The sequence below is a fragment of the Tripterygium wilfordii genome, chromosome 23, assembly GCF_013401445.1.
Source record: "Tripterygium wilfordii isolate XIE 37 chromosome 23, ASM1340144v1, whole genome shotgun sequence".
In the NCBI taxonomy this organism is placed as follows: Eukaryota; Viridiplantae; Streptophyta; class Magnoliopsida; order Celastrales; family Celastraceae; genus Tripterygium; species Tripterygium wilfordii.
Genome location: NC_052254.1, coordinates 5,441,590 through 5,461,090, shown reverse-complemented (window position 1 = coordinate 5,461,090; position 19,501 = coordinate 5,441,590). Strand labels below are relative to the sequence as shown.

Genomic DNA, 19,501 nt, shown 5'->3' with positions numbered 1-19,501 from the left:
TAATGTTACAAAAAAAATGATTGATACTATAAGACATAGCGTATACAAACTAATATATAGACGTCTTAGTTTGTCATTGATTCTATCAGTCGTAAACTGCTAAAGTAGAAGAATCGGATTCAGAATCGTATTGACAACCAATGGTTAAATGATAGTTTAGTTGTGTATATTGAGAAATATATTTTTGATACTATTCCAAATGGGTTTGTCATGAAATGATTTTAAAATATGAAAATCGTCGAGAATATTTGTAAATCAACTTTTAATTATTTCTTATCATAATTCCATAACATTGATTATGAGTGTTAAAACATAATTAATAAATAATCCACAAAAATTTAGGAGTCCATAGCTTTTGCCTCCATAAGATCAAAACTTGTGTCCATCCCTGATTTTATGTTCACAACCATAGGAAACCACGACAATTTAAATTTATTTAATACATCTTTTAAGTGTACGAGATCAAAACCTTTTGCCCTTTAAAATATAGCTCATACTGTTTTGCTTTTTTTTTTTTTTAAAGAATATCGAGGAAGGGTATGGGGGAGGCTCGAGTCCGAGACCTTTATGAGATATCACACACATGAATTACATATGAATTACTCGTGGTTCTCCATACCTTTTTGCTTTTTAAAATATTGTATATAGATATTGGTATGGAAATTAATGTCAATACTTCCTTCACTTTTTTTTTTAAAAAGAAATTTTATTAATCAAACGGTATTACAATCATAGGTAAACAAATAATGAATGGAGGAGACTCCAATTTCAATTTCACTTTTATCATAACCAAATAACCAAATAGTTGATTAAGACAAGAAATAATCAAAATTCAAAAGAAAAAAAAGTAATGACTCTATTCATTATTTAAAAAATCACAAGTACAAGTATACCATAAACGATTATACAATAACATGCCCAAAAAACAAAAGAATCACAATGGAAGGAAGGGATAACATGCCAAACTTGGCCTAAAAATTGAATCAAAGAAGTGATAATGATCATCGGAAAATTTTAAGATCGCACTTGGAAGTCTCGGATCCGTCAGCCAATCTTCCATCAGGAGATTTCAAAGGAACCTTAAGATCACATTTAACAAGGGGCTTAAAAGAACCAGTAACAATGTCTCCCAATCTGAGCCGAACCTTCATATACAAATCCAAATCCAAAGTGTAAATCCCACTCGCCTTCTCCTTATCATAAAATTCCACCTCAGAAGGAGTCAAGAACATCGACTGGTTGCCTTTATAATGGGGACTCAAAACATTTGTACTCTTGTGGCCTTGCAAGAATTTAGGCAAGTAAATGCTAGGCAACATTCTGTTATGGTACGTCGCTCTGGCCTCGATCACGTCGTAGTAGATTTTGATTTTCTTGTTGGGGTTGCGAATGGTGATGTTGACGGCAAGGTCGTAGGACTGCGTGCTGTTGTTGGCGAAGTATTCCAATTCGTTGAGTCTCACATCGGTCACGTGGAACTTGACCTTGTTTGGGCGGACTACGAGCCAGAATATTAAGATTGCGATGCCGATGAGGACGATGAGTGTGATTATGATCTTGAGGAGGAGGCTTAGGAGACAGCAGCAGCCGCAGTTGGAGCTGCGTCTGCGGGGGCGGTGGTGGGATTTTGGGGGTGGGATTGCTGGGCCGTAGAAGGCACCGTTTAAGTGAGATTCCTGTTTATCTGCCATAGCAAGAAAGACTCAAGGAAAAGAGAGAACGTTGTTGAAGCTCGGTGAGGCAATTGATCGAACACTTGGTGGACAAGTTGCAAATCACACAGAGTATAGGTAGTATATATAGGTGTGGGAGTGGTTGATTAAACACGGAGAGTGTGCGACAAGTTGCAAATCACACAGAGTATAGGTAGTATATATAGGTGTGGGAGTGGTTGATTTAACACGGAGAGTGTGCAGTGGTCTGTCAAATTGACGCGGTTGCTGTGTTTAGACTTGGCTTTAATTCTTTTTTGTGATAATGAGGACTATGAACGGCGGCGAGACCACGTATCATCCTTGGAAACTTCCAATGAAGCACAGCACAACACGGTAAGACTTTTCTTCGGGGCCACCATTAGATGATCAAGTTACAAGAGTTAAGTTTCCTTGGATCATATCCGTTATCTCAGTAGGCTGGATTGCACTCATTATACGTCGCACGTTTCCGGCGGCAGAGGCTTGACCGACATTTTTTTTTAAAGGAATTTGAAAGAAAATGTTGGATATTCCCTGCTAAGAATTGGGCTGGGTTGGTACAAAGATCCTTTGGGCCAAGTAAAGTTTGCTACTCTTTGGGATTATCATGTCGGAATGGGTTTTCGGATGGGCCGATCTACAAGTTTTACCGATTTTCAAGCCGAGTTGTTGAATCATGAACCTCTCATTGATCAAGAAAAAAGTCACCATTTCTAATCAGAATATGATTCTATTAATAGCAACAGGAATGCGCAGCAAAAGCTCTGTACACCAGCTCAAACTTAAATGATAGGTCGCGGCACTTCTTCATTGTCAAAGTTCACCTCACTATCTGTCTCTAATGGCTATCACAATCGTGGAAAATGTCAAATCTGCAAACGATAAAAATCACAATGCTCTTGACTGCTCCAAGAGGATGGACTTCTCATTCCAAGGGAGACGTCCACCTAGTGAGTTTGCTACAATGGTTGCTGAAACAAATGAACAAATAATGAGCACTCAGTGGTTTGAAGACAATGGAGCAAATACTCATATCACTACTAATGTGAAGCCATTCCATGGCAATGATGGTGTGACTAGTATGGGCAATGGTTCATCTCTTCCCATTCTTAACATCGGTTCAAATCACTTACATACATTTCATAGATCTTTGAATCTTAAATATATTGTTCACTGTCCTCAAGCCTCATCTAATTTGCTTTCTGTCAATAAACTTTTCCTCGATAATAATGTGTATTTTATACTCATTGGTCGTGGTTTTATTGTGAAGGACATACAGACGGGCATAGTGCTTCTCTAGGGAAAAAAGTCAGAATGGTCTAAATCCTTTAAATTTTCAACAGCTCTCTAGGAATAAAATCAAGGGCCTCATTGGTCTTAGAACATATTCTTCTATCTAGCCTTCATGTCTTGGACATCCACCAGCCCAAATGCTTCATTATCTTTTTAAGTCATCAATTTCCTATTGTTGGTTATAATCATCTTAGCATTGTGTATGAGTCGTGTCAACTTAGGAAGGGTAGAGAGGAGAGGTTTATCTTTTTCTGATTCTACAAGCAGTTCATCTATGCCATTAAGACTAATTTATTATGATGAATGGACTTTTCCAATTATTTTGTTAAGTGGATTCAAATATTATATAATTATTTGTACCAAAAGTGATCTCTGGATATTATTTGTACCAACAGTGATCCCTAGTCACCAATTAACATGTGGCAATATGAGATTCACCTTTGGATATTATGATCCATTCACTAGAGGACATGTGACATGGGCAAAAAGGTTTTGCACTAATTCCTTATTCATTTTGCAGGAAATATGATTTTATTTGAGTTGAAATCCAGGAATTTATTGATGGAAATCAGGATTATCTGAAAGAGTTTTGTACGAAATAGCTAAAATTCAAAGATTCATTGTCAAAACTGTTTCTTCTATTTTGAAGTGGTTTGTTATTAAGTGTGAGATATTTTAGCTGGATAAGTTTAAGGAAATTTAGAAAATTACGGAGTTTAAAGCTCACGTGCTCCTACATTATCTCAGACACGTCTTCAGTAATTGCACCACTATCAGAGTCCACAATTGACTTCCTCCTGCACTTTAAGGGCTTGCTTGGATTGATGTTTTGGAGTGAGGAGGGTTAAGTAGGGAGAGATAACTTCATATTGCTTGGATTGTAGGAGGGAGAGTTAAGTGGGGTGAAGGAGGGGGAAAGTTTCCCTCACTTAACTCTCCAACTCAACATTTTGTAACCTCTCAATTTGGAGAGTTTGTGAGGTGAGAGAAAAATTTTGTTTAGTATTTCTTAAATCACCCCATCAACTTACATCTCTTACATCTCATTAACTCCCAATCACTCTACCCTCTATCCAAGTAAGGGTGAGTTATGGTACTCCCCCTTCCATAACTCTCCCTCCATTAACTCTACTCTACCCTTCATTTTTCAATCCAAGCAAGCCCTAAGGGTCAAGCCACATTCCCCCATTCAGCAACCAGAAGCAATCAAGAATGACAACTGTTAGCCTCTTTCCATCAACAACAAACATGAAGCTTACATTCCAGGGGAGTGGGACGAGCTGCATCAAACACATACTCCATCAACAACAAACATAAAGAGAAGAAGAAGCAAGATTTGTAAGTACCCTACATCAAACACATACTTTGCCTCTCTAAACTTGATCCTTTACATTAGCATGAGAGCAACTCCAACTGGTCCCTTAAAATGGAGAAAAATTCATTTTGGGGGACCACTTTTTGAAAACACATGCTCCAACCGGTCCCCTCCCACAACCCCAAAATGGTATTGAACACACTCCCACAACTCCAACGAGGTATCAAGCATCTCTCAAATTTTTTTTATTATTTTCTCTTTCATGCTTTCCCTCTCCATCGTGCGAAAATCCTCCCACTTTACCAGATGATTCTGGGCTTGAATTAGATCTGTGCAAGGACAAATGAGTTTTGGTGGTGAAATAGAAAGTGTGCAAGGAGAAACCAGATCTGCAAGGAGAAATAAGTTTGACGGTAAAAAATTCATTTCGGTGGTGACCCTTGGTAGTGAACTCGGTCGTGGTTGTGATATTGGTTTCGGTGGTGGGATGGGTTTCGGTGGTGGAAAGAGACAGTGAAGTTTGTATTTTGATGAAAAGAAGAAATGAGTTTGAGGATAGTAGAAATTGTGGCTAAAAATGATTTAGGTTTTTTTTTTCCTTATTTATCTTTATTAAATTATTCTATTTTCAAGACTTATCTAATAAAACAATTAAAAGCAAAAGATATTAGTAGGACAATATTTACAATGAAAACATCTTATTTATAATAGTAATCATCATACAAACTGCCATCCAAATGAAGGTATCAACTCTATTCTCTCCCATGAAGTTGCCATAAATGTTCAACGAGATCAGTTTGCAAGCAGTTAGACAATTCTTCCACTACCAGTGCATACAATCAATACTACTCAGCATTCCAGGGAAACCACGTCTTTCATTCATAGCTAATAACCTGGCGACATCATCATTGTTTGGCGATCGTACGTAAGTATTCTGCCTAAAATAAAGCAATAATCGCTTGAGCAAATCTTTTAAGGCTTTCAATAGCAGTACTTTCTCCAATTCGTACATAATCATCTACAGAATCTACAGATGCTCCATAAGCAAGCATCCTTATTGCAGACGTTACCTTCTGAAGAGGAGACAAACCAAGCACGTCGAGATCTTCTCTTTTTTGCACAAAATATGGATCAAAACCTTCGATGGTAGATAAAATTCGAAGAAAAAGCGAACGACTCATTTGAAACCTCCTTCGAAATATGTGGAGAGGATATATCGGTGTTTCAGCAAAATAGTCACGATAAAGTCTTTTATGACCTTCAAATTGATCAAGCCAAATGACAGCATGACCTGGCATAGAACCTTGGTGTTGCATTAGACGTTCTTCTTCCTCCTCCATGACCACTGTTGCGAGCAAAGAACAATCTTGGTTGATTTCATCTTCCTCCTCGAGTAACATATTAACCAAATGATTATGATGAGCCATATAAAATGTTAAAAGTTTGCAAGAAAAACGAAATTGAATGAGTAAACTAGAGAATAGATTGAAGATGAGTGAAAGCGATATGGCAAGTTAGCTCATTTATAGATTAATGAAGTGAGTGTAGATAATGTTTAAGTGGTAGAGAATGTTTGAGTGTAGATAATGTTTGGGTGTGGATAATGTTTGGGTGTGGATTATGTTTGAGTGGTAGATAAAATATGACGAAATATTTATTTTTAAAAATATTAAAGTATTCATTTAAGATATATATTTATTAATATTATTTTAAAAAAAATGTTAAATAACAATATTATTAATATTAAAGTGATATTATTTGCATTTGTTATTTGTTAATAATAAGTTAAAGTTGAAGGTAGTTAAAAGTAGTTATGTTGAAAAATAATAAAATATTTGATGTGATGTTGAAATGGGGGATGTGATTGAAGTGGTGTTAAAATAGAGATCCCCTAAAATAGATTTTTGGTTAAAATGGGGGAGAGGATGTCCCCCAAAATGGAGTTGTGGGTTGGAGATGCTCTGACTCTGGTCAACTAGTTTTTAGCCCAGTTATTTTCTTTTAAAGCCTCCGTGGCTATTTTGTTGAGTTAACTTGTAAAACACGTTCTTTCATACATTCCATAATAAATTCTCAATGAAAACCCTAATGCATTCTAGCGATGTGTTGTTTTCATTATGTCTAATAGAAGTACTCTCCTTCCGGTGTTGTCCTACATCTGCTTTTCTCACTTGACACTAGATAAATTTTATGTAGTTTTCAAGAAGGCACCCTCGAACAATCAATTTTGTGTTGTCAAACTGCACACAACTTTATTAGTGACAAGTCAGATTGGTGTGCAAATTCCATATAGAAATATTTTGACTAACAACAAGTCCTAGGACGCCCGAAACACACATCTTCACAAACTCAAACACTCCTACTACCAAGAGCTAGAATCGACAGATCTCCTGTCCAGTGTAAAAGAGTGCCAACGACTATATAAAGAAAGAGACAACACATTTAGGCTATATTAAAGATTAAGGAGCCGCTATTTGAACACAGATGTGAACTCACTGCACATATTTACTTAATACATCTTAGTTAATACACCTCAACGAATATGCTTTAAAATGAGATGCAACGAATTTAAACCATCTAAAGGGTCAATTCCAAGATATTGGAATGCTAAGTTATTTTACTTTTTTTTTTTTTTTTTATATTTTAGATTCATTGTGTGTTTTAATGGTTGACAAACTATATGTGTAGGTCTCTGTGACCAAATTTAAATCCCTCACTTTGTTGACCGAAATATTTATTTTGTTCTAAATATAGTAGTGGAGTTTATTGCACATTTTTGACAAAGCATGAGGGTCATTCGCAGCTAATCCATTTAATTAATCTAGTCTTTTTAAAACCTTATCAGATTCAAATCAATACGTAGATCAAACAACACTAGTGTATAAATAACATGAAGAAAGCACAATATAATATAAATGAAAAATTATTCATTATTTAATTTTGGGTACAAACAATAAGCTTCCTGTATAAATGCGTATCTATATGAATGAGTAAAATCCTTAATTTTTTCATTTTAATACAAAACAATAATTGTTGTTTAATAGTATATAGATAAATATTTTTCCTCTACAACAAGCAGCTTGAGGGTTGAACAAAACCAGAAGAGGATCCATCAGCATTAACACAAGAGGCATGAGCTACTTGGTTCTTGTAAGTAAGCTTCACATCTTCCATTTTTATACCACTACATGGGTACTTCTTGCTACAGTCCAACTTCACTGCAACCTCAGTCGCTGACGATCCATGGATGTCTGAGTATGTCACGTCGCTTATTCTTACACCCGAGGCCTGTCAATCAATTAATTACGAGTCATCAACCAAGTTGTTATAATATGATGACTATCTTTCGGTGATAAAAAATCTCGATCTATATATTAAAGTATTATAGACTCTATAAATGTAGTCGATATAAGATCCATTTGGATCGAATATAATAAAACAGATGGAATAAAGCAAAATATGATTATCTAATAATTTACCTGTCCAGGACAATTTTTGTTGTTGGGACAATAGTTTTGATCGATGACGATTGGGTTGTTGACATTAGTCATAGTACAATGTTGGAATAAAATGTTCCTTACAAAACCATTACTTGGTCTTCCCCAAGACTTGATTCTCACTCCATTTTCTGTACCAGTGAATTGAACACTTGTGACAGTCACATTTTGAACTCCTGCCTCTTGAAACTCCTTCCCCAAACTTCCAATGCTGCATCAAACCAAACCCACATTAATTTCTTCAATCAATAGGTATTTATATTTTATAGTGTCGTACTTTTTTTTAATAATCAAGTACCTGATGCCATGACCAGGACCACAAGCAACATTTTCAATCCAAAGGTTGGTGGTGCCGGGTCCGACCGAGACACAATCATCGCCGGTGGCAATCTTGGAATTCAAGATAGTGACACCAGTCGATCCTTGAATGTGAATGCCGTCGGTGTTGGGGCTATTGCCAGAGGCAGAAACCTTCACTCCTTGCACTTTCACATTATGACAGTCATTTATGACAATGTGGAATAGTTGGCTGTTTAAGGATGTTAATCCAGCAATCACGATGTTTTTTGAATTTGCAAACTCCAGTGACTGCAACATAAATGTCAAATCATACCAAAGTTTTAGTATTATAACTAAGTAAAGGATTTCTACAGGAGTAACACAAGGCGTCACATGGTGTTGCTTCCAAATTTGAAAGAGTTATCGGGTCTAATTCGGTATCGAATATTCAAACGTTCTAACTTGACAATTCAAAGTTGAAAATTATTTCAATATACACACTCGGACATATTTTCTACCATTCGAGCAATCAAACTGTTGATATTGAAAAATCAATATTTGAAATTTGCTCGAACTACGAAAAATTTGTTCATGTGTGCATCTTGGAACAATTTTCAACTTTGGATTCTTAAGTTGGAACTTGGAACGTGTGAATATTGGGTGATTGAGTTGGAAATTGATAACTCTTTCAGTGACCAAAAATTGCATTACCCTGTGAAATAATATATAATATGGGGAAATGAAGAGGTGATTTGAAGAGAGAGATATATACCGTAGCGCCGCTGTGGCAGCTTCCCTTCCCGGAAGCCTTGCAAGCCCACAAGGAAGCGCCTTGACCGTCAAGTGTGCCGCGGGTGACAGTGACACCATTGACATCCCTAAACATGACCCAATTGGCAGCATTAAAGTCAGAGGGAGCAACAAGTGTACCATCGATTTGGAGAACAATGGCAGAATTCTTGCAAGGACCATTGAACACCACATTGCGAAGAAAGAACCTTCCTTTGGGTACATAAATGTTGGCTGGGGCTTTGGAGCCACAGGCCTTGGTCCATGAAGCAATGAAGGCCTGGGTTGAGTCAGTCTTGCCATCTGGTCTAGCTCCGTATGTGACCACATTGTATTGTGCTCCAAATGCTAACAAGGCTGAGTGAGAATATGTCAAGAGCAGTATAAGTGAGAAAAGTAAACATGTAGAAGGTGCCATAATTATTTGTATATACGTGTAGAATTAATGTTGAAGAAGAGAATGAGGAAAGTGTGTGTGTGGAGGAGAGGATCGAGGGAGGGAGGTATTTATAGAAGGAATTCAAGTAATTTCCCACTCATAATTATCATTGTTATTAGAAAGAAAAAGAATGAGAATATAAAATGAAAAAAAAAAGAACAAGAAAATTAAACTCCATATTTCTGCAAAGTTGAACATGCATGGGATGAGGCATGACAAGTGGAGAAGAAACCGGCTCTTAATAATTCTAAGTCATGTGTTTTTCTCCGTAATCATCTCCCATTGTCAGAATCTATGCCTTTTGCCTGATAAAAAGAAAAGAAAAAAGAATCTATGCCTTCTTATTTTTTATTTTTATGCCTCATAAATTTCGGGTAACTAATCAGAATTAAAGTGCCTAACAATAAACACATGGGCGAAACCACCCACGCCCAAAGGGTTCCTGTTGTAATCAAATTAAATATTTACAATACATAGATGAAATTGGGATTACGTTTACACACACACACACACATATATTTGTTAAACGGGGCTGGTTTTGGTCCTTTGGATTGGGTCTGGGTCTAAACCCGGCTCTTTGACATGCCAATTGCCAAGGCATGATACTTGCGGATATTATTCAATCAAGGTGTGTCCGTCTTCTTACCATGCACACGTACATTATCACTAGTGCATACTATCACGTTCACCACTATATCCATATAGTGTTTCATTGCGTGACATTAATGATTTCCTTAAAGGCATGCATGCAACACTAATGTTACAGCTATACATATATATATATTTGTATATCTAACCAAGCTCGTGCATTTTGAAGATGAATTTTGACTTTCATTGCCATCATTCGGTCAATATCCATAAGGCAGCTGCTTTTTTTGATTGATTAAGGTCTATGTACATTAATCCTAATCCACTTATTCAATCCCCATGTGAAGATATATGTGTGTGTGTGTGTTTTGACTATATATACATATATATAGCAGAAGATGATGGTCTATACAGTAATAACTTTTTCGCCATCTTGTCATTAGAAGAAACATTGCATAAGCATATATACGTAGAAGTTGGGTTCACAGTTTTAGAGTTTGAAAGCTATACAAGTAATTCAACTACGCAAGATCTGCCTTTTTTCAAGGCTTCCTTGTTTCCGGCACACTAACTTTGTTTGTCACATGGGACATTGACTAAATTAATGTCCAAAAACAAACGTGTTTCTTTTGAATGTAAGTATAGAAACACGAATGCATATGTATCTGTCTGTATAAAGGACTAGAAAGTAGAAACATGAATTTGAACTTCCAATTGATTTGCATGTTTCATATATATATTAAAAGGAATTGTGGCATTGTTGGTTAAATGTTTGGATTCTCTCAATTCCTTATATATTTGAAAATTAAAAATCCTTTTCTAATTAATCTATAAAGTTTTTGATGGAAAGCTCAACCCACCAACATGATGTCGTAGGCCTTGGGTCATCACAGCCCAAGAATCACTTCAAAATGCATCATGCTAGTTAAGGAATGGTTTACCTATATAAACCACTTCACAAGCCCGCTCCCAAGCGATATGGGACGAAGGGTATGTCACATGAATTCACATCAATTCCCTCCCTCTTCACAAGCACATGTCACGTGTGGCCCCACTACCACCACATTGGCTTAAGCCAACTCCAATACCAAATGATAAAAAGCTCAGCCCTACAACATGATATTGTAGGCCCTAGGCCATCACAATCCAGCAATCAATTTACAACTCATGATGCTAATTAAAGAAGGGTTTTCCCATATAAAACACTTCCTAAACCCACACCCAAGCGATGTGAGATGAATGATCTGCCACAAGAATTAAGATCAATTTTATTAAAGTTACGGTTTGGGTTCGTAAATATAAAACAAATTTGTAACATGTTTGGATTTTAATTATGACAAGCAACCATGGATTTTAACCCATGAAAATTTTGGGTATTTGGATTGCCTCTCCCCAAGTAGAGAGATGTCTCGGGATGGCCTAAATGTCTATAATGGGCACATTTTATCACTCCGAAACATATGAAAAATTTGTAGCTACACTATATTTGGAGTGTTCCTTGGTTCATGAATAGTGAATAGAGAGATGATGAAAAGGAAGAGAGAGATGATGAAGAGTAAGAGAGATGATGGAGAGGAAGAGTGAGAAGAGGGAGAAAATAAGTATGGAGTGTTGGCTCAAGTGTGTCCACTGTAAGTATATTATAATATATCACTTGTTAAATTGATAGTTGCACAATAATTGAAGTGTTTGGAGTGTGGACATAAGTGTGCCCACTTTGGATGCTCTTAAGAGGCCTGCAAATGAAGCGGATCGTGCTGGTTTGTTAAACTAGTTTCACGGGTAGGCGGGCCGGCTCATGAAGATAGCTAGTATCCTAGTATACCCCAGCCAGGCACTATGTGTGCCTATGGACTGGGCCGAGAGGGAGAGGCAGACTGGCCCACTAATTTTTTTAATTTCTGTCTCCATTTGTTCTATGCTTTTAAAAAAAATTAAAAATAATTAGTTAAGTCATATTTTATTATCAACATATTTTTAAAAAATTATTAACTATGGGTGCCCTTTTAAAATTTAGTGTCATATATATATATATATATATATATATATATATATATATATATGTGTGTATGTATGTATAAATTTACATATTTATATATTTTAATGTTCGACTTTAAAATTATTAATAAAGTTTAGGTCCATTATTATTAATTGTATTGTTGAGTATAAAAAATAATACACATTTTTAGTTATATATATGGCTTCATTAAATATATATATGACTTATTAGTTAGCAGTTAGTATATATATTACTAACTATATTAACTAATTTAATTATATTATATTGTTTACTAAACTCTTTGTTTATGAATTATCATTTAAGGACTCTTTCATAGCGAACAACCTTGGCAGTCAAGTGAGAGAAATCATAGAAGTATAAGTCCTCAAACTTCTTTTCTGAATTGGACGAGCATGCCCTTTACTGTCAATGATATCTCTTTTCCTTTTGATATCTCAGTATTACATCGATTTCTGGCTTCTTTGAACCTGTTGAGGAAAGACTCAATTGACTCTCCTGAAAAATGAGTAATCCTTGACAAGTATGCCACTATGACTTCTAGGTCTTCCTTGTAAAACTATTTGTAGAAAGCTTCCTTCATCTTTGTCCAAGTGTCAATGGAATTAGTAGATATCTTAATGTACTAGGAGAAAGTTATACCATAGAGAGTTTCCAAATAGATTGAACATGTAGTCATCTTCTGAGCCTACGTCCCCACATTGGATGCTGAAACGGGCTATATGCTCCATGGTTGACTGAGCGTCCTTTCTTGAGAAAAGAGAAAATTCTGGAGGTCTGAACACTCTACGAAGTGGAATACAATCTATTCTCTCAGTAAAAGGCCTGCAGTACATGGGTTTCCCCAAATACCTTGGGCCTAACATGTTGTGAACAATGTTCATAACTTGATCCATGTTCACCACTTATTGAGGTTGACGTTGCATCACCTGTGGTGAACGATAGTGGTGCTGATAGCCATACTAACTCTGCCCTGAGCTCGTTCTGAGGATAAGATGGGTAATGTATGTTGTTGTTGTTAGATATAAGGTTCTCTCCATGGTTTTACAAGAGGTACAACTTGAGAAAGGCTCTGGTTGACATCGTTCACTTCCCTCTGCTCATTTGGTCTTGTTCCAAAAGGAACAACTATACTTCCACTGATAGGAGCAACAGTTAGTGGAGGTATAAAGAGATAAAGCCAGAAGACATCACTTGAAAACCTCCTTCTTGCACTCTAAAATTTTGAATAGTTTACACAAGAGCTAAATGAATGATTGTAGGAATTGGAACTGAATTGTTCAAAATGGAGTGGTCATTACTACTACTGGAATCGAATGCCGATTGACTTACCTTCAACATGGTGGCTAGCTCCTTTAGAAATTCTCGCGAAGGTTGCGGTAGAGCTAGTTGTTGAATAGTTTGGATAGACTACTTTGGGGCTAAAGTTAAATGCACAAGTTGCTGCAAGCCTTGCATTGAAGGATTTATCGAAATTCCTAAGAATTACGTTGAAGAGCTTTTTAATTCTGTAAGAGAGTCTGTTGACATGCTTGTTGCATATTTTTTGTTATCCATAATAATATAATATGTATCAAACTGTTACTTGTCGAGAAGATTTCTCAACTTAAAGTTTGACAAGAATGAGACTTACATTTCTTTCTCCTTCACCGGAACAAGTAGGTTGACGAATGTTATATGACTCCCTTGGTGAAAGAAGTGGAGACAGATCTCAAACAGATTCACCCATTGCTACTTTTCCTGTTCTCTTTGTCATGACTGTAGGTGCTCGACAAAAATCGTCTCACCAGGTGTCCCAAAATATGCTTGGCCTCACTGTACATGAGATATGCTTCTAGCTATTGGGGATAGAAGTGTCAGAGTTATGGATGATATCTGTGTTCAGGTGTGTCAATACTTGTTGTCAATCCAAATATTTTGATATGGAGTTGCCCCAAATCTGACTTGTCACCAAACGAGTTGTGTATAGTCTAAGAACACAAGGCTACTAGTTTGAGATTGCCTTCCGAGAAAAAATACTTACAATTAAATTAGTGTCAAGCGAAAAATTAAGAGATAGAAGACTAACATCGGAATGAAAAGTTTATATCGAAATGACATGAAAAACAACATATTGCTAGAATGCGTCAGGAATTTCATTTGTTGGGAATACATCTCGGAATGTATTGGGGCATGCTTTATAAGTTAAAACAGAAACATAGCCTCATAGGCCTCAGCCACGAAGACTTGAAAAGTAAAGGGCTAATCTAAGAAGTAGTTTGCCTGAATCATGCTAATTGTAAAGATAAGTGACCGAAGTTATTGCTTAAGAAAGCAATAAAATTTTATAGAAGTGAAGTTTGTGTTTGATGGGGAGTGAGTGTAAATCTTTCTTCTTCTTCCTTTTATAATCTTTATGGTGATCATGGTGGTCTTCATTTCCTGTTTCCCTGGTACTTTCTTGACATGTTCTATCATGGGTAATTGTGGAAAACAGTCTTCTTGTTGGTTACTTGAATTGCTAAGTCAAAACAATCTTTCATCCTATAAAATAGGATACAAATCCTAGTTACAGGAGCTGCTCTAAACCTTAAAAGCCCAAAAAAGAGTTACAAGGCCCAAATAAAATTACGACCATTAATTTTGTGTTTAACCAAAAACTAATTAAATATCACAAGAAAATAAATGCCACGACACTTCGTTTAGTTTTTTTCGATTTTTAGTGGAGAAATGTGTAATTTTTTTAAGAAAAGCCGACCATTTGGTTCGTATTTAATCGGTTTCAGCTTTGATTGTTATTGAATAGCCCTAGCTTCTTCCCTCTCTCCTCTATCTCACCGCGCCCTCTCCACACACCACATCATCGTTCGGGCACTAATCTGGGGCACCAGACCATCGAAATGAAACTTTGGACTTTCACCATCCATTTCCAACCAAGCCTAGCCGTCAAAAGTCATCATGATCGCCGAAAATTCCTTTGCAGGGCCACAATCAAAGTAGCTTCAAATGCCCGATTAGAACGCTAGAGCAGTCATCAGTGGTCGCCACCAGTCCAAAAGGGTTGCTCAATCAAAGCACTACACATCCTACTCTTTGACCACCCGGAATGGCCACGGGAGATCTGGCATTGGCCCGAATCGGGTCATTTTGACCCATTAATTTGATTTATTTGGTCTTAACAACACTGGGCCTTGGTCTCTTGGTCTCTTGGTCAATGGGCTGCCAAGAAACACAAATCAAGTGAATTTTAAAGTTTTATATTTTGTAATACAGTAATCAAAATTTGTTTCCAAAATTTGTTTCAAAATCGTTTTTAGAAACTAGAAAATCGACTAATTTCCAAACATACCGTCATACCCTTGATTTTATGATTTTCTCTATTAACTCTATATACTCTTCCGTCAAACCCACCGTGAGGGTTTAACACACTCACGAACCCATGAGCGAGCGGGACCGCCAGAGAGCTCGCGAAAGGGAGCGCGACCGCGACCGTGACCGCGACCGTGACCGAGATAGAGAGAGGCGCCGAGATAAGGAAGACCGGGAAAGGGACAGAGACCCTGAGCGGACGCGGAACAAGCGTTCCCGATCCCGTACTCGCTCTCCGGACCGCAGCAGGTCTCGTCACACCCGCTCACGCACGCGCTCCCCGGATCACCGTTCCCACCGCCGCAATCACCACCGTGACTCTCTGTCCCCTTCGCCACAAGCGAAGCGCCACCGCCGCGACCATGACGATGAGAAGGGCCATCAGAAGGCAGTGGCAGATTTTGTGGATGGGATCGCCAAGGAGCAGCTGGAGAAGAAGGAAAACAATTCTGGTGGTTTCGGGGAGGGAATAGAGGGAGGCGGTGACGAGGACGAGATTGAGAGGATGGAGAAGCTAGGGATTCCTGTTCGTTTTGACTCAACAAAGGGGAAGCCTGTGCCTGGTGCTGATGTAAGTGGTGTCAGAGCCGTGACAAAGCGGCAGCCCAGACAGTACATGAATCGAAGGGGCGGTTTTAACAGGCCCTTGGAGGCGGAGCGGAATCGGTAGATTTTGCTTGTTCTCAGCGAGGTTAGGGTTTCGCCTTTTCGGGTTCAGTTTTGTGTTTATTTGTATGTTGCGTTCGTTTCCGGCTGCTTGCTTATCTTAGGTTGATGTGTGGTTTCTCCTGATTCAAAATTTTAGGTTAGCTTTTGAATTGTTGCAGTAATTAATTGTTTATTAGATCAAATTTTAGGTTTCAGATGATATGAACTGTTTTATGTTCTTGGCAATTGAAATAATAATGGTTTACTTTTGCGATCTCTTAAGGGCTAATTACTTAAGTTATTGGGGACCAAAACTGAAATGAGAATAAACAATGGTGATTTATTTTTGCGTGGTGTTCTTCAGTGTGTGGTCTAATCCAGTTAAAGTTTAGATCACTGGGTCGTTCTGTTAACTGTTATTCATAGTTAGCTCCTTTTTTTCCTTATATTCCTTAAGAAAACATATTTTACTTCAATTGCCTAGGCCATTTAGTGTTTAAGATTTAAGATTTCCCTTGATATGTAGTTGATTAATACGGGTTTGGGAGTTCAAATTGAAGTCTTCTTGTTTGCACGGAAAGCATAGCAGCGATGGAGCCAAGATTTTAAACAAAGGGGGAAAAAATTTTGGGGGGAGGGGGGTAATTTTTTTAGAACTAAGTATTGTTTTAAGTTTTAACAAATTCACAATCACAGCTCACCCGTTATAGACTCAGTCTGCTACCGTCATTTGAGTCACTTTCAATTTGTTGTATTTGAGAATTGAGAGACAACTAAAGGTAGAGAGCAATTGAGCAAAGTTAAGTGGGTTTGAGTCTTTGGTTTTTGTGGATTTTGCGGAGAGGTCAAAGTGGGTTTTTAGCCATTAAACTTTCTTACCCTTAAAACCCACTTTGACCTCTCCGCAAAATCCACAAAAACCAAAGACGCAAACCCACTTAACTTTGCTCAATTGCTCTCCCTAAACCCTATGTAGTATGTAGCCAGTAGCTTTTAGACCTGCGCTTCTTTTTGTGTTCTTTTGGGTTGCACCCCCTTGGTGCTTGAATAAAATTTTCCATTCAAAAAAGTTGGTAAGTAAGTGGGGAGAATCTTTTTTAGAACCAAGTGTTTTAACAAATTCACAGCTCACCTGTTATGGACTCAGGCCGCCACTGTCATTTGGGTCACTTTGTCAGTTTGTTGTATTTGAGATTTGAGTGCTGAGAATCGAGAGATAGCGAAAGGTAGAGAGCAATTGAGCAAGGTTAAGTGGGTTTACGCCTTTGGTTTTTGTGGATTTTGTGGAGAGGTTAAAGTGGGTTTTAAGGGTAAGTAAGTTTAATGGATTTAGAATAAAAGAAATTTAATGGGATGGATTTGAAAAAACCTTTTTTTAGGGGGGGAGATTGAAAAATTGATTAGTATATATGATATTTTAAAAAATTAAGGGGGACAAAATATAAAATATTGATACTATAAAGGTATTTTCCTAAAAACAATTGCCCCCGTTATCATACATGCACCTCCACCCCTGATGGAAAAGCTGGCTTCGTTTTCAATATGGTGATGTGGTGGCTCATTATTAGTGGCGGTGGCTATTTTATTGGTGCTATGGTCTTGAATATTGGTATTAAAATTGTATTCAGCTTAATATTCAGGACCATAGCACCAATAAAATAGCCACCACATCACCATATTGAAAACGAAGCCTTAACTAGAGTTTGATATATATATATATTTACTAGTTAGAAACTTAGAATTCATATGTTCTTTCCTTTCTAGTAACTTTTTTAACAGTCTCATAGTTGGATAAGGTAGATCTTGTTGTATAATTGCATCTGCAATGATTGAAGTTTACAATGGATTTTTGCCGCCAATTGGCGGAGGTGATACTATTATTTTATTTTATAGAAATTTTTGCGTGAGTGAACTGCAAGTTTTGGGTTGCTACCTTCCTCCAACTCGCTGTTATTAGGTGCGTGCTAAGGAATCTGGGTTGTTGCTTTTGTTTGCTTCTGTTAATGTACAAAATTCTCATTGCTTCATGGCTAATGTTTGGGAAGAGCACAACAGAGAGGAGGGGAGCTGGGGTAACAGTATTCATTAAATCGTTAGACACATTTTTATTCACTCATGCAGATACATAAATATGTTTATATTATAATTTCATGACCACGTCAATATATGTATTTATGTAACAAATATGCTTGCACAGTCCCTTCCCTTCCCTGCCCTCCATTTCCCTCATCCCTGACATTGGGTTAACTTGATGACTTATGGATCAGCGGTTAAACTTTGCGAGAATTATGCATTCTTTGATTTCATATTTTATACTAAGCAAACATTGTTATGCAGGCAGACACAGCATTTCTAGCATCAAGTTCAAGGGGTGTTAGCATGGTTGCTTGAAGCCATAGGACTGTAATGATGGAACTGTTTGTTTGAAGTTTTGTATGGTTCCTCTTGAGATCTCAAGTTACTTGATGATGAAATATTTCAACTGGTATGTTGTATCTGATTTTTCTAGCTGCTAATTGTGATTAGAATGACTGCATTTTGCTGCAGCCCCCTTGTGTTGATTAGAAGTCGTCATTGAGATTGTCGTTGAATCATTGTGGTTGGTTTTCATGAGTGAGCCATTGCATCAATTGAGATGACCAAATGCATCAAATGCACAATTGTTTTGTGACATACCCACTGATTTGTTATTTTTTAAAACAAAAAGGGCATTTTCCATCAAACAACTTAGTAAGAAACACTCTATATAAGCCAAAGAAACTGTGCATACCAGCAATAATTCTCTGGCCTAGCCATGGCTTCTCGCCTTCTACAATGAGCTATAAAAGATGAAGTGTGACCACAAATCAAGTAAGTGCGGATCCTTTCATCTTTACTTAACTATTTGGACATCGGTAATATCAGGGCAATCTGTCTTTTTTAGGTTATTCACTTTCCGGTTTTCTGATATTCTTATTTGTGTTTGGAGACTGCATTTTCTGCTCTTTTTCTTTTTTTTTTTTCTCATCAGCATCAACATCCGCAATTAGTCATATGCCCACATGACGGGGGCAGTTTTACAGGCAAGATAGGGTGTTGAGGAAGGAGATGGCCTTTGGGCTCTTCCAATTAGTGAAGATTTGAATACATCTAGTAGTTGTTAATTCATCTGCTGGAGGTGATACAAAACACAGAAAATACGTGAATAAAAAATCCGGTTTGAGGAAAATAAATGAAACATGTAACGAATCAAAGAAACCAATCAGGAGGACCAGCCAAAGAAAGGCAGGTAACAACGCTAGTCCAGTGAACGTGGTGTTTATTTCCCACTGGTATTCTATGTCATAACACGATTTGATCGGATTGTAGCCAGAAAGCACGGAAACCTCTAAAATGGTGACGTTTTTGGACACCACTACGGCTCAGATGTGTTAGGCAGAGTTTTTTTACTTAAAAAAAATGGACACGCCAGGACAACTTTTTTGGGGTTAAAAAATCGTATTTTCACGATTCGATCACGCTCATGAGCTACTGCTAAAAGGCTTTGAGTCAGCCGTAGACGAGTTGTCGAGTTCTCTCCGCCACTAGAACTTAATGTGAGGGGGTCGCAGACTC

General features: G+C 37.4%; 4 protein-coding genes across 4 annotated transcripts; 1 reads left to right on the top strand and 3 right to left on the bottom strand.

The window, feature by feature from the left end:
• Positions 1 to 839: 839 nt before the first annotated feature.
• On the bottom strand, positions 840 to 1,833 carry LOC119992496 (NDR1/HIN1-like protein 10). The gene has a single exon (XM_038839224.1). It carries the CDS (start codon positions 1,689 to 1,691, stop codon positions 1,002 to 1,004), a length of 690 nt encoding a protein of 229 aa, XP_038695152.1. The 5' UTR covers positions 1,692 to 1,833; the 3' UTR covers positions 840 to 1,001.
• Positions 1,834 to 5,240: 3,407 nt separating this feature from the next.
• LOC119992726 lies at positions 5,241 to 5,729 on the bottom strand. The gene has a single exon (XM_038839519.1). It carries the CDS (start codon positions 5,727 to 5,729, stop codon positions 5,241 to 5,243), a length of 489 nt encoding a protein of 162 aa, XP_038695447.1.
• Positions 5,730 to 7,193: 1,464 nt separating this feature from the next.
• LOC119993659 (polygalacturonase-like) lies at positions 7,194 to 9,340 on the bottom strand. The gene is made up of 4 exons (XM_038840862.1): positions 8,851 to 9,340; positions 8,098 to 8,387; positions 7,782 to 8,010; positions 7,194 to 7,590 (listed from the first exon to the last, which is right to left on the bottom strand). Exons 1-4 carry the CDS (start codon positions 9,283 to 9,285, stop codon positions 7,369 to 7,371), a joined length of 1,176 nt encoding a protein of 391 aa, XP_038696790.1. The 5' UTR covers positions 9,286 to 9,340; the 3' UTR covers positions 7,194 to 7,368.
• Positions 9,341 to 15,256: 5,916 nt separating this feature from the next.
• LOC119992515 (U4/U6.U5 small nuclear ribonucleoprotein 27 kDa protein) lies at positions 15,257 to 18,501 on the top strand. Its single transcript, XM_038839245.1, has 2 exons — positions 15,257 to 15,950; positions 18,245 to 18,501. The coding sequence occupies exon 1, from the start codon at positions 15,330 to 15,332 to the stop codon at positions 15,927 to 15,929; it is 600 nt and encodes a 199-aa protein (XP_038695173.1). The 5' UTR covers positions 15,257 to 15,329; the 3' UTR covers positions 15,930 to 15,950; positions 18,245 to 18,501.
• The last annotated feature ends 1,000 nt before the right edge of the window (positions 18,502 to 19,501 follow it).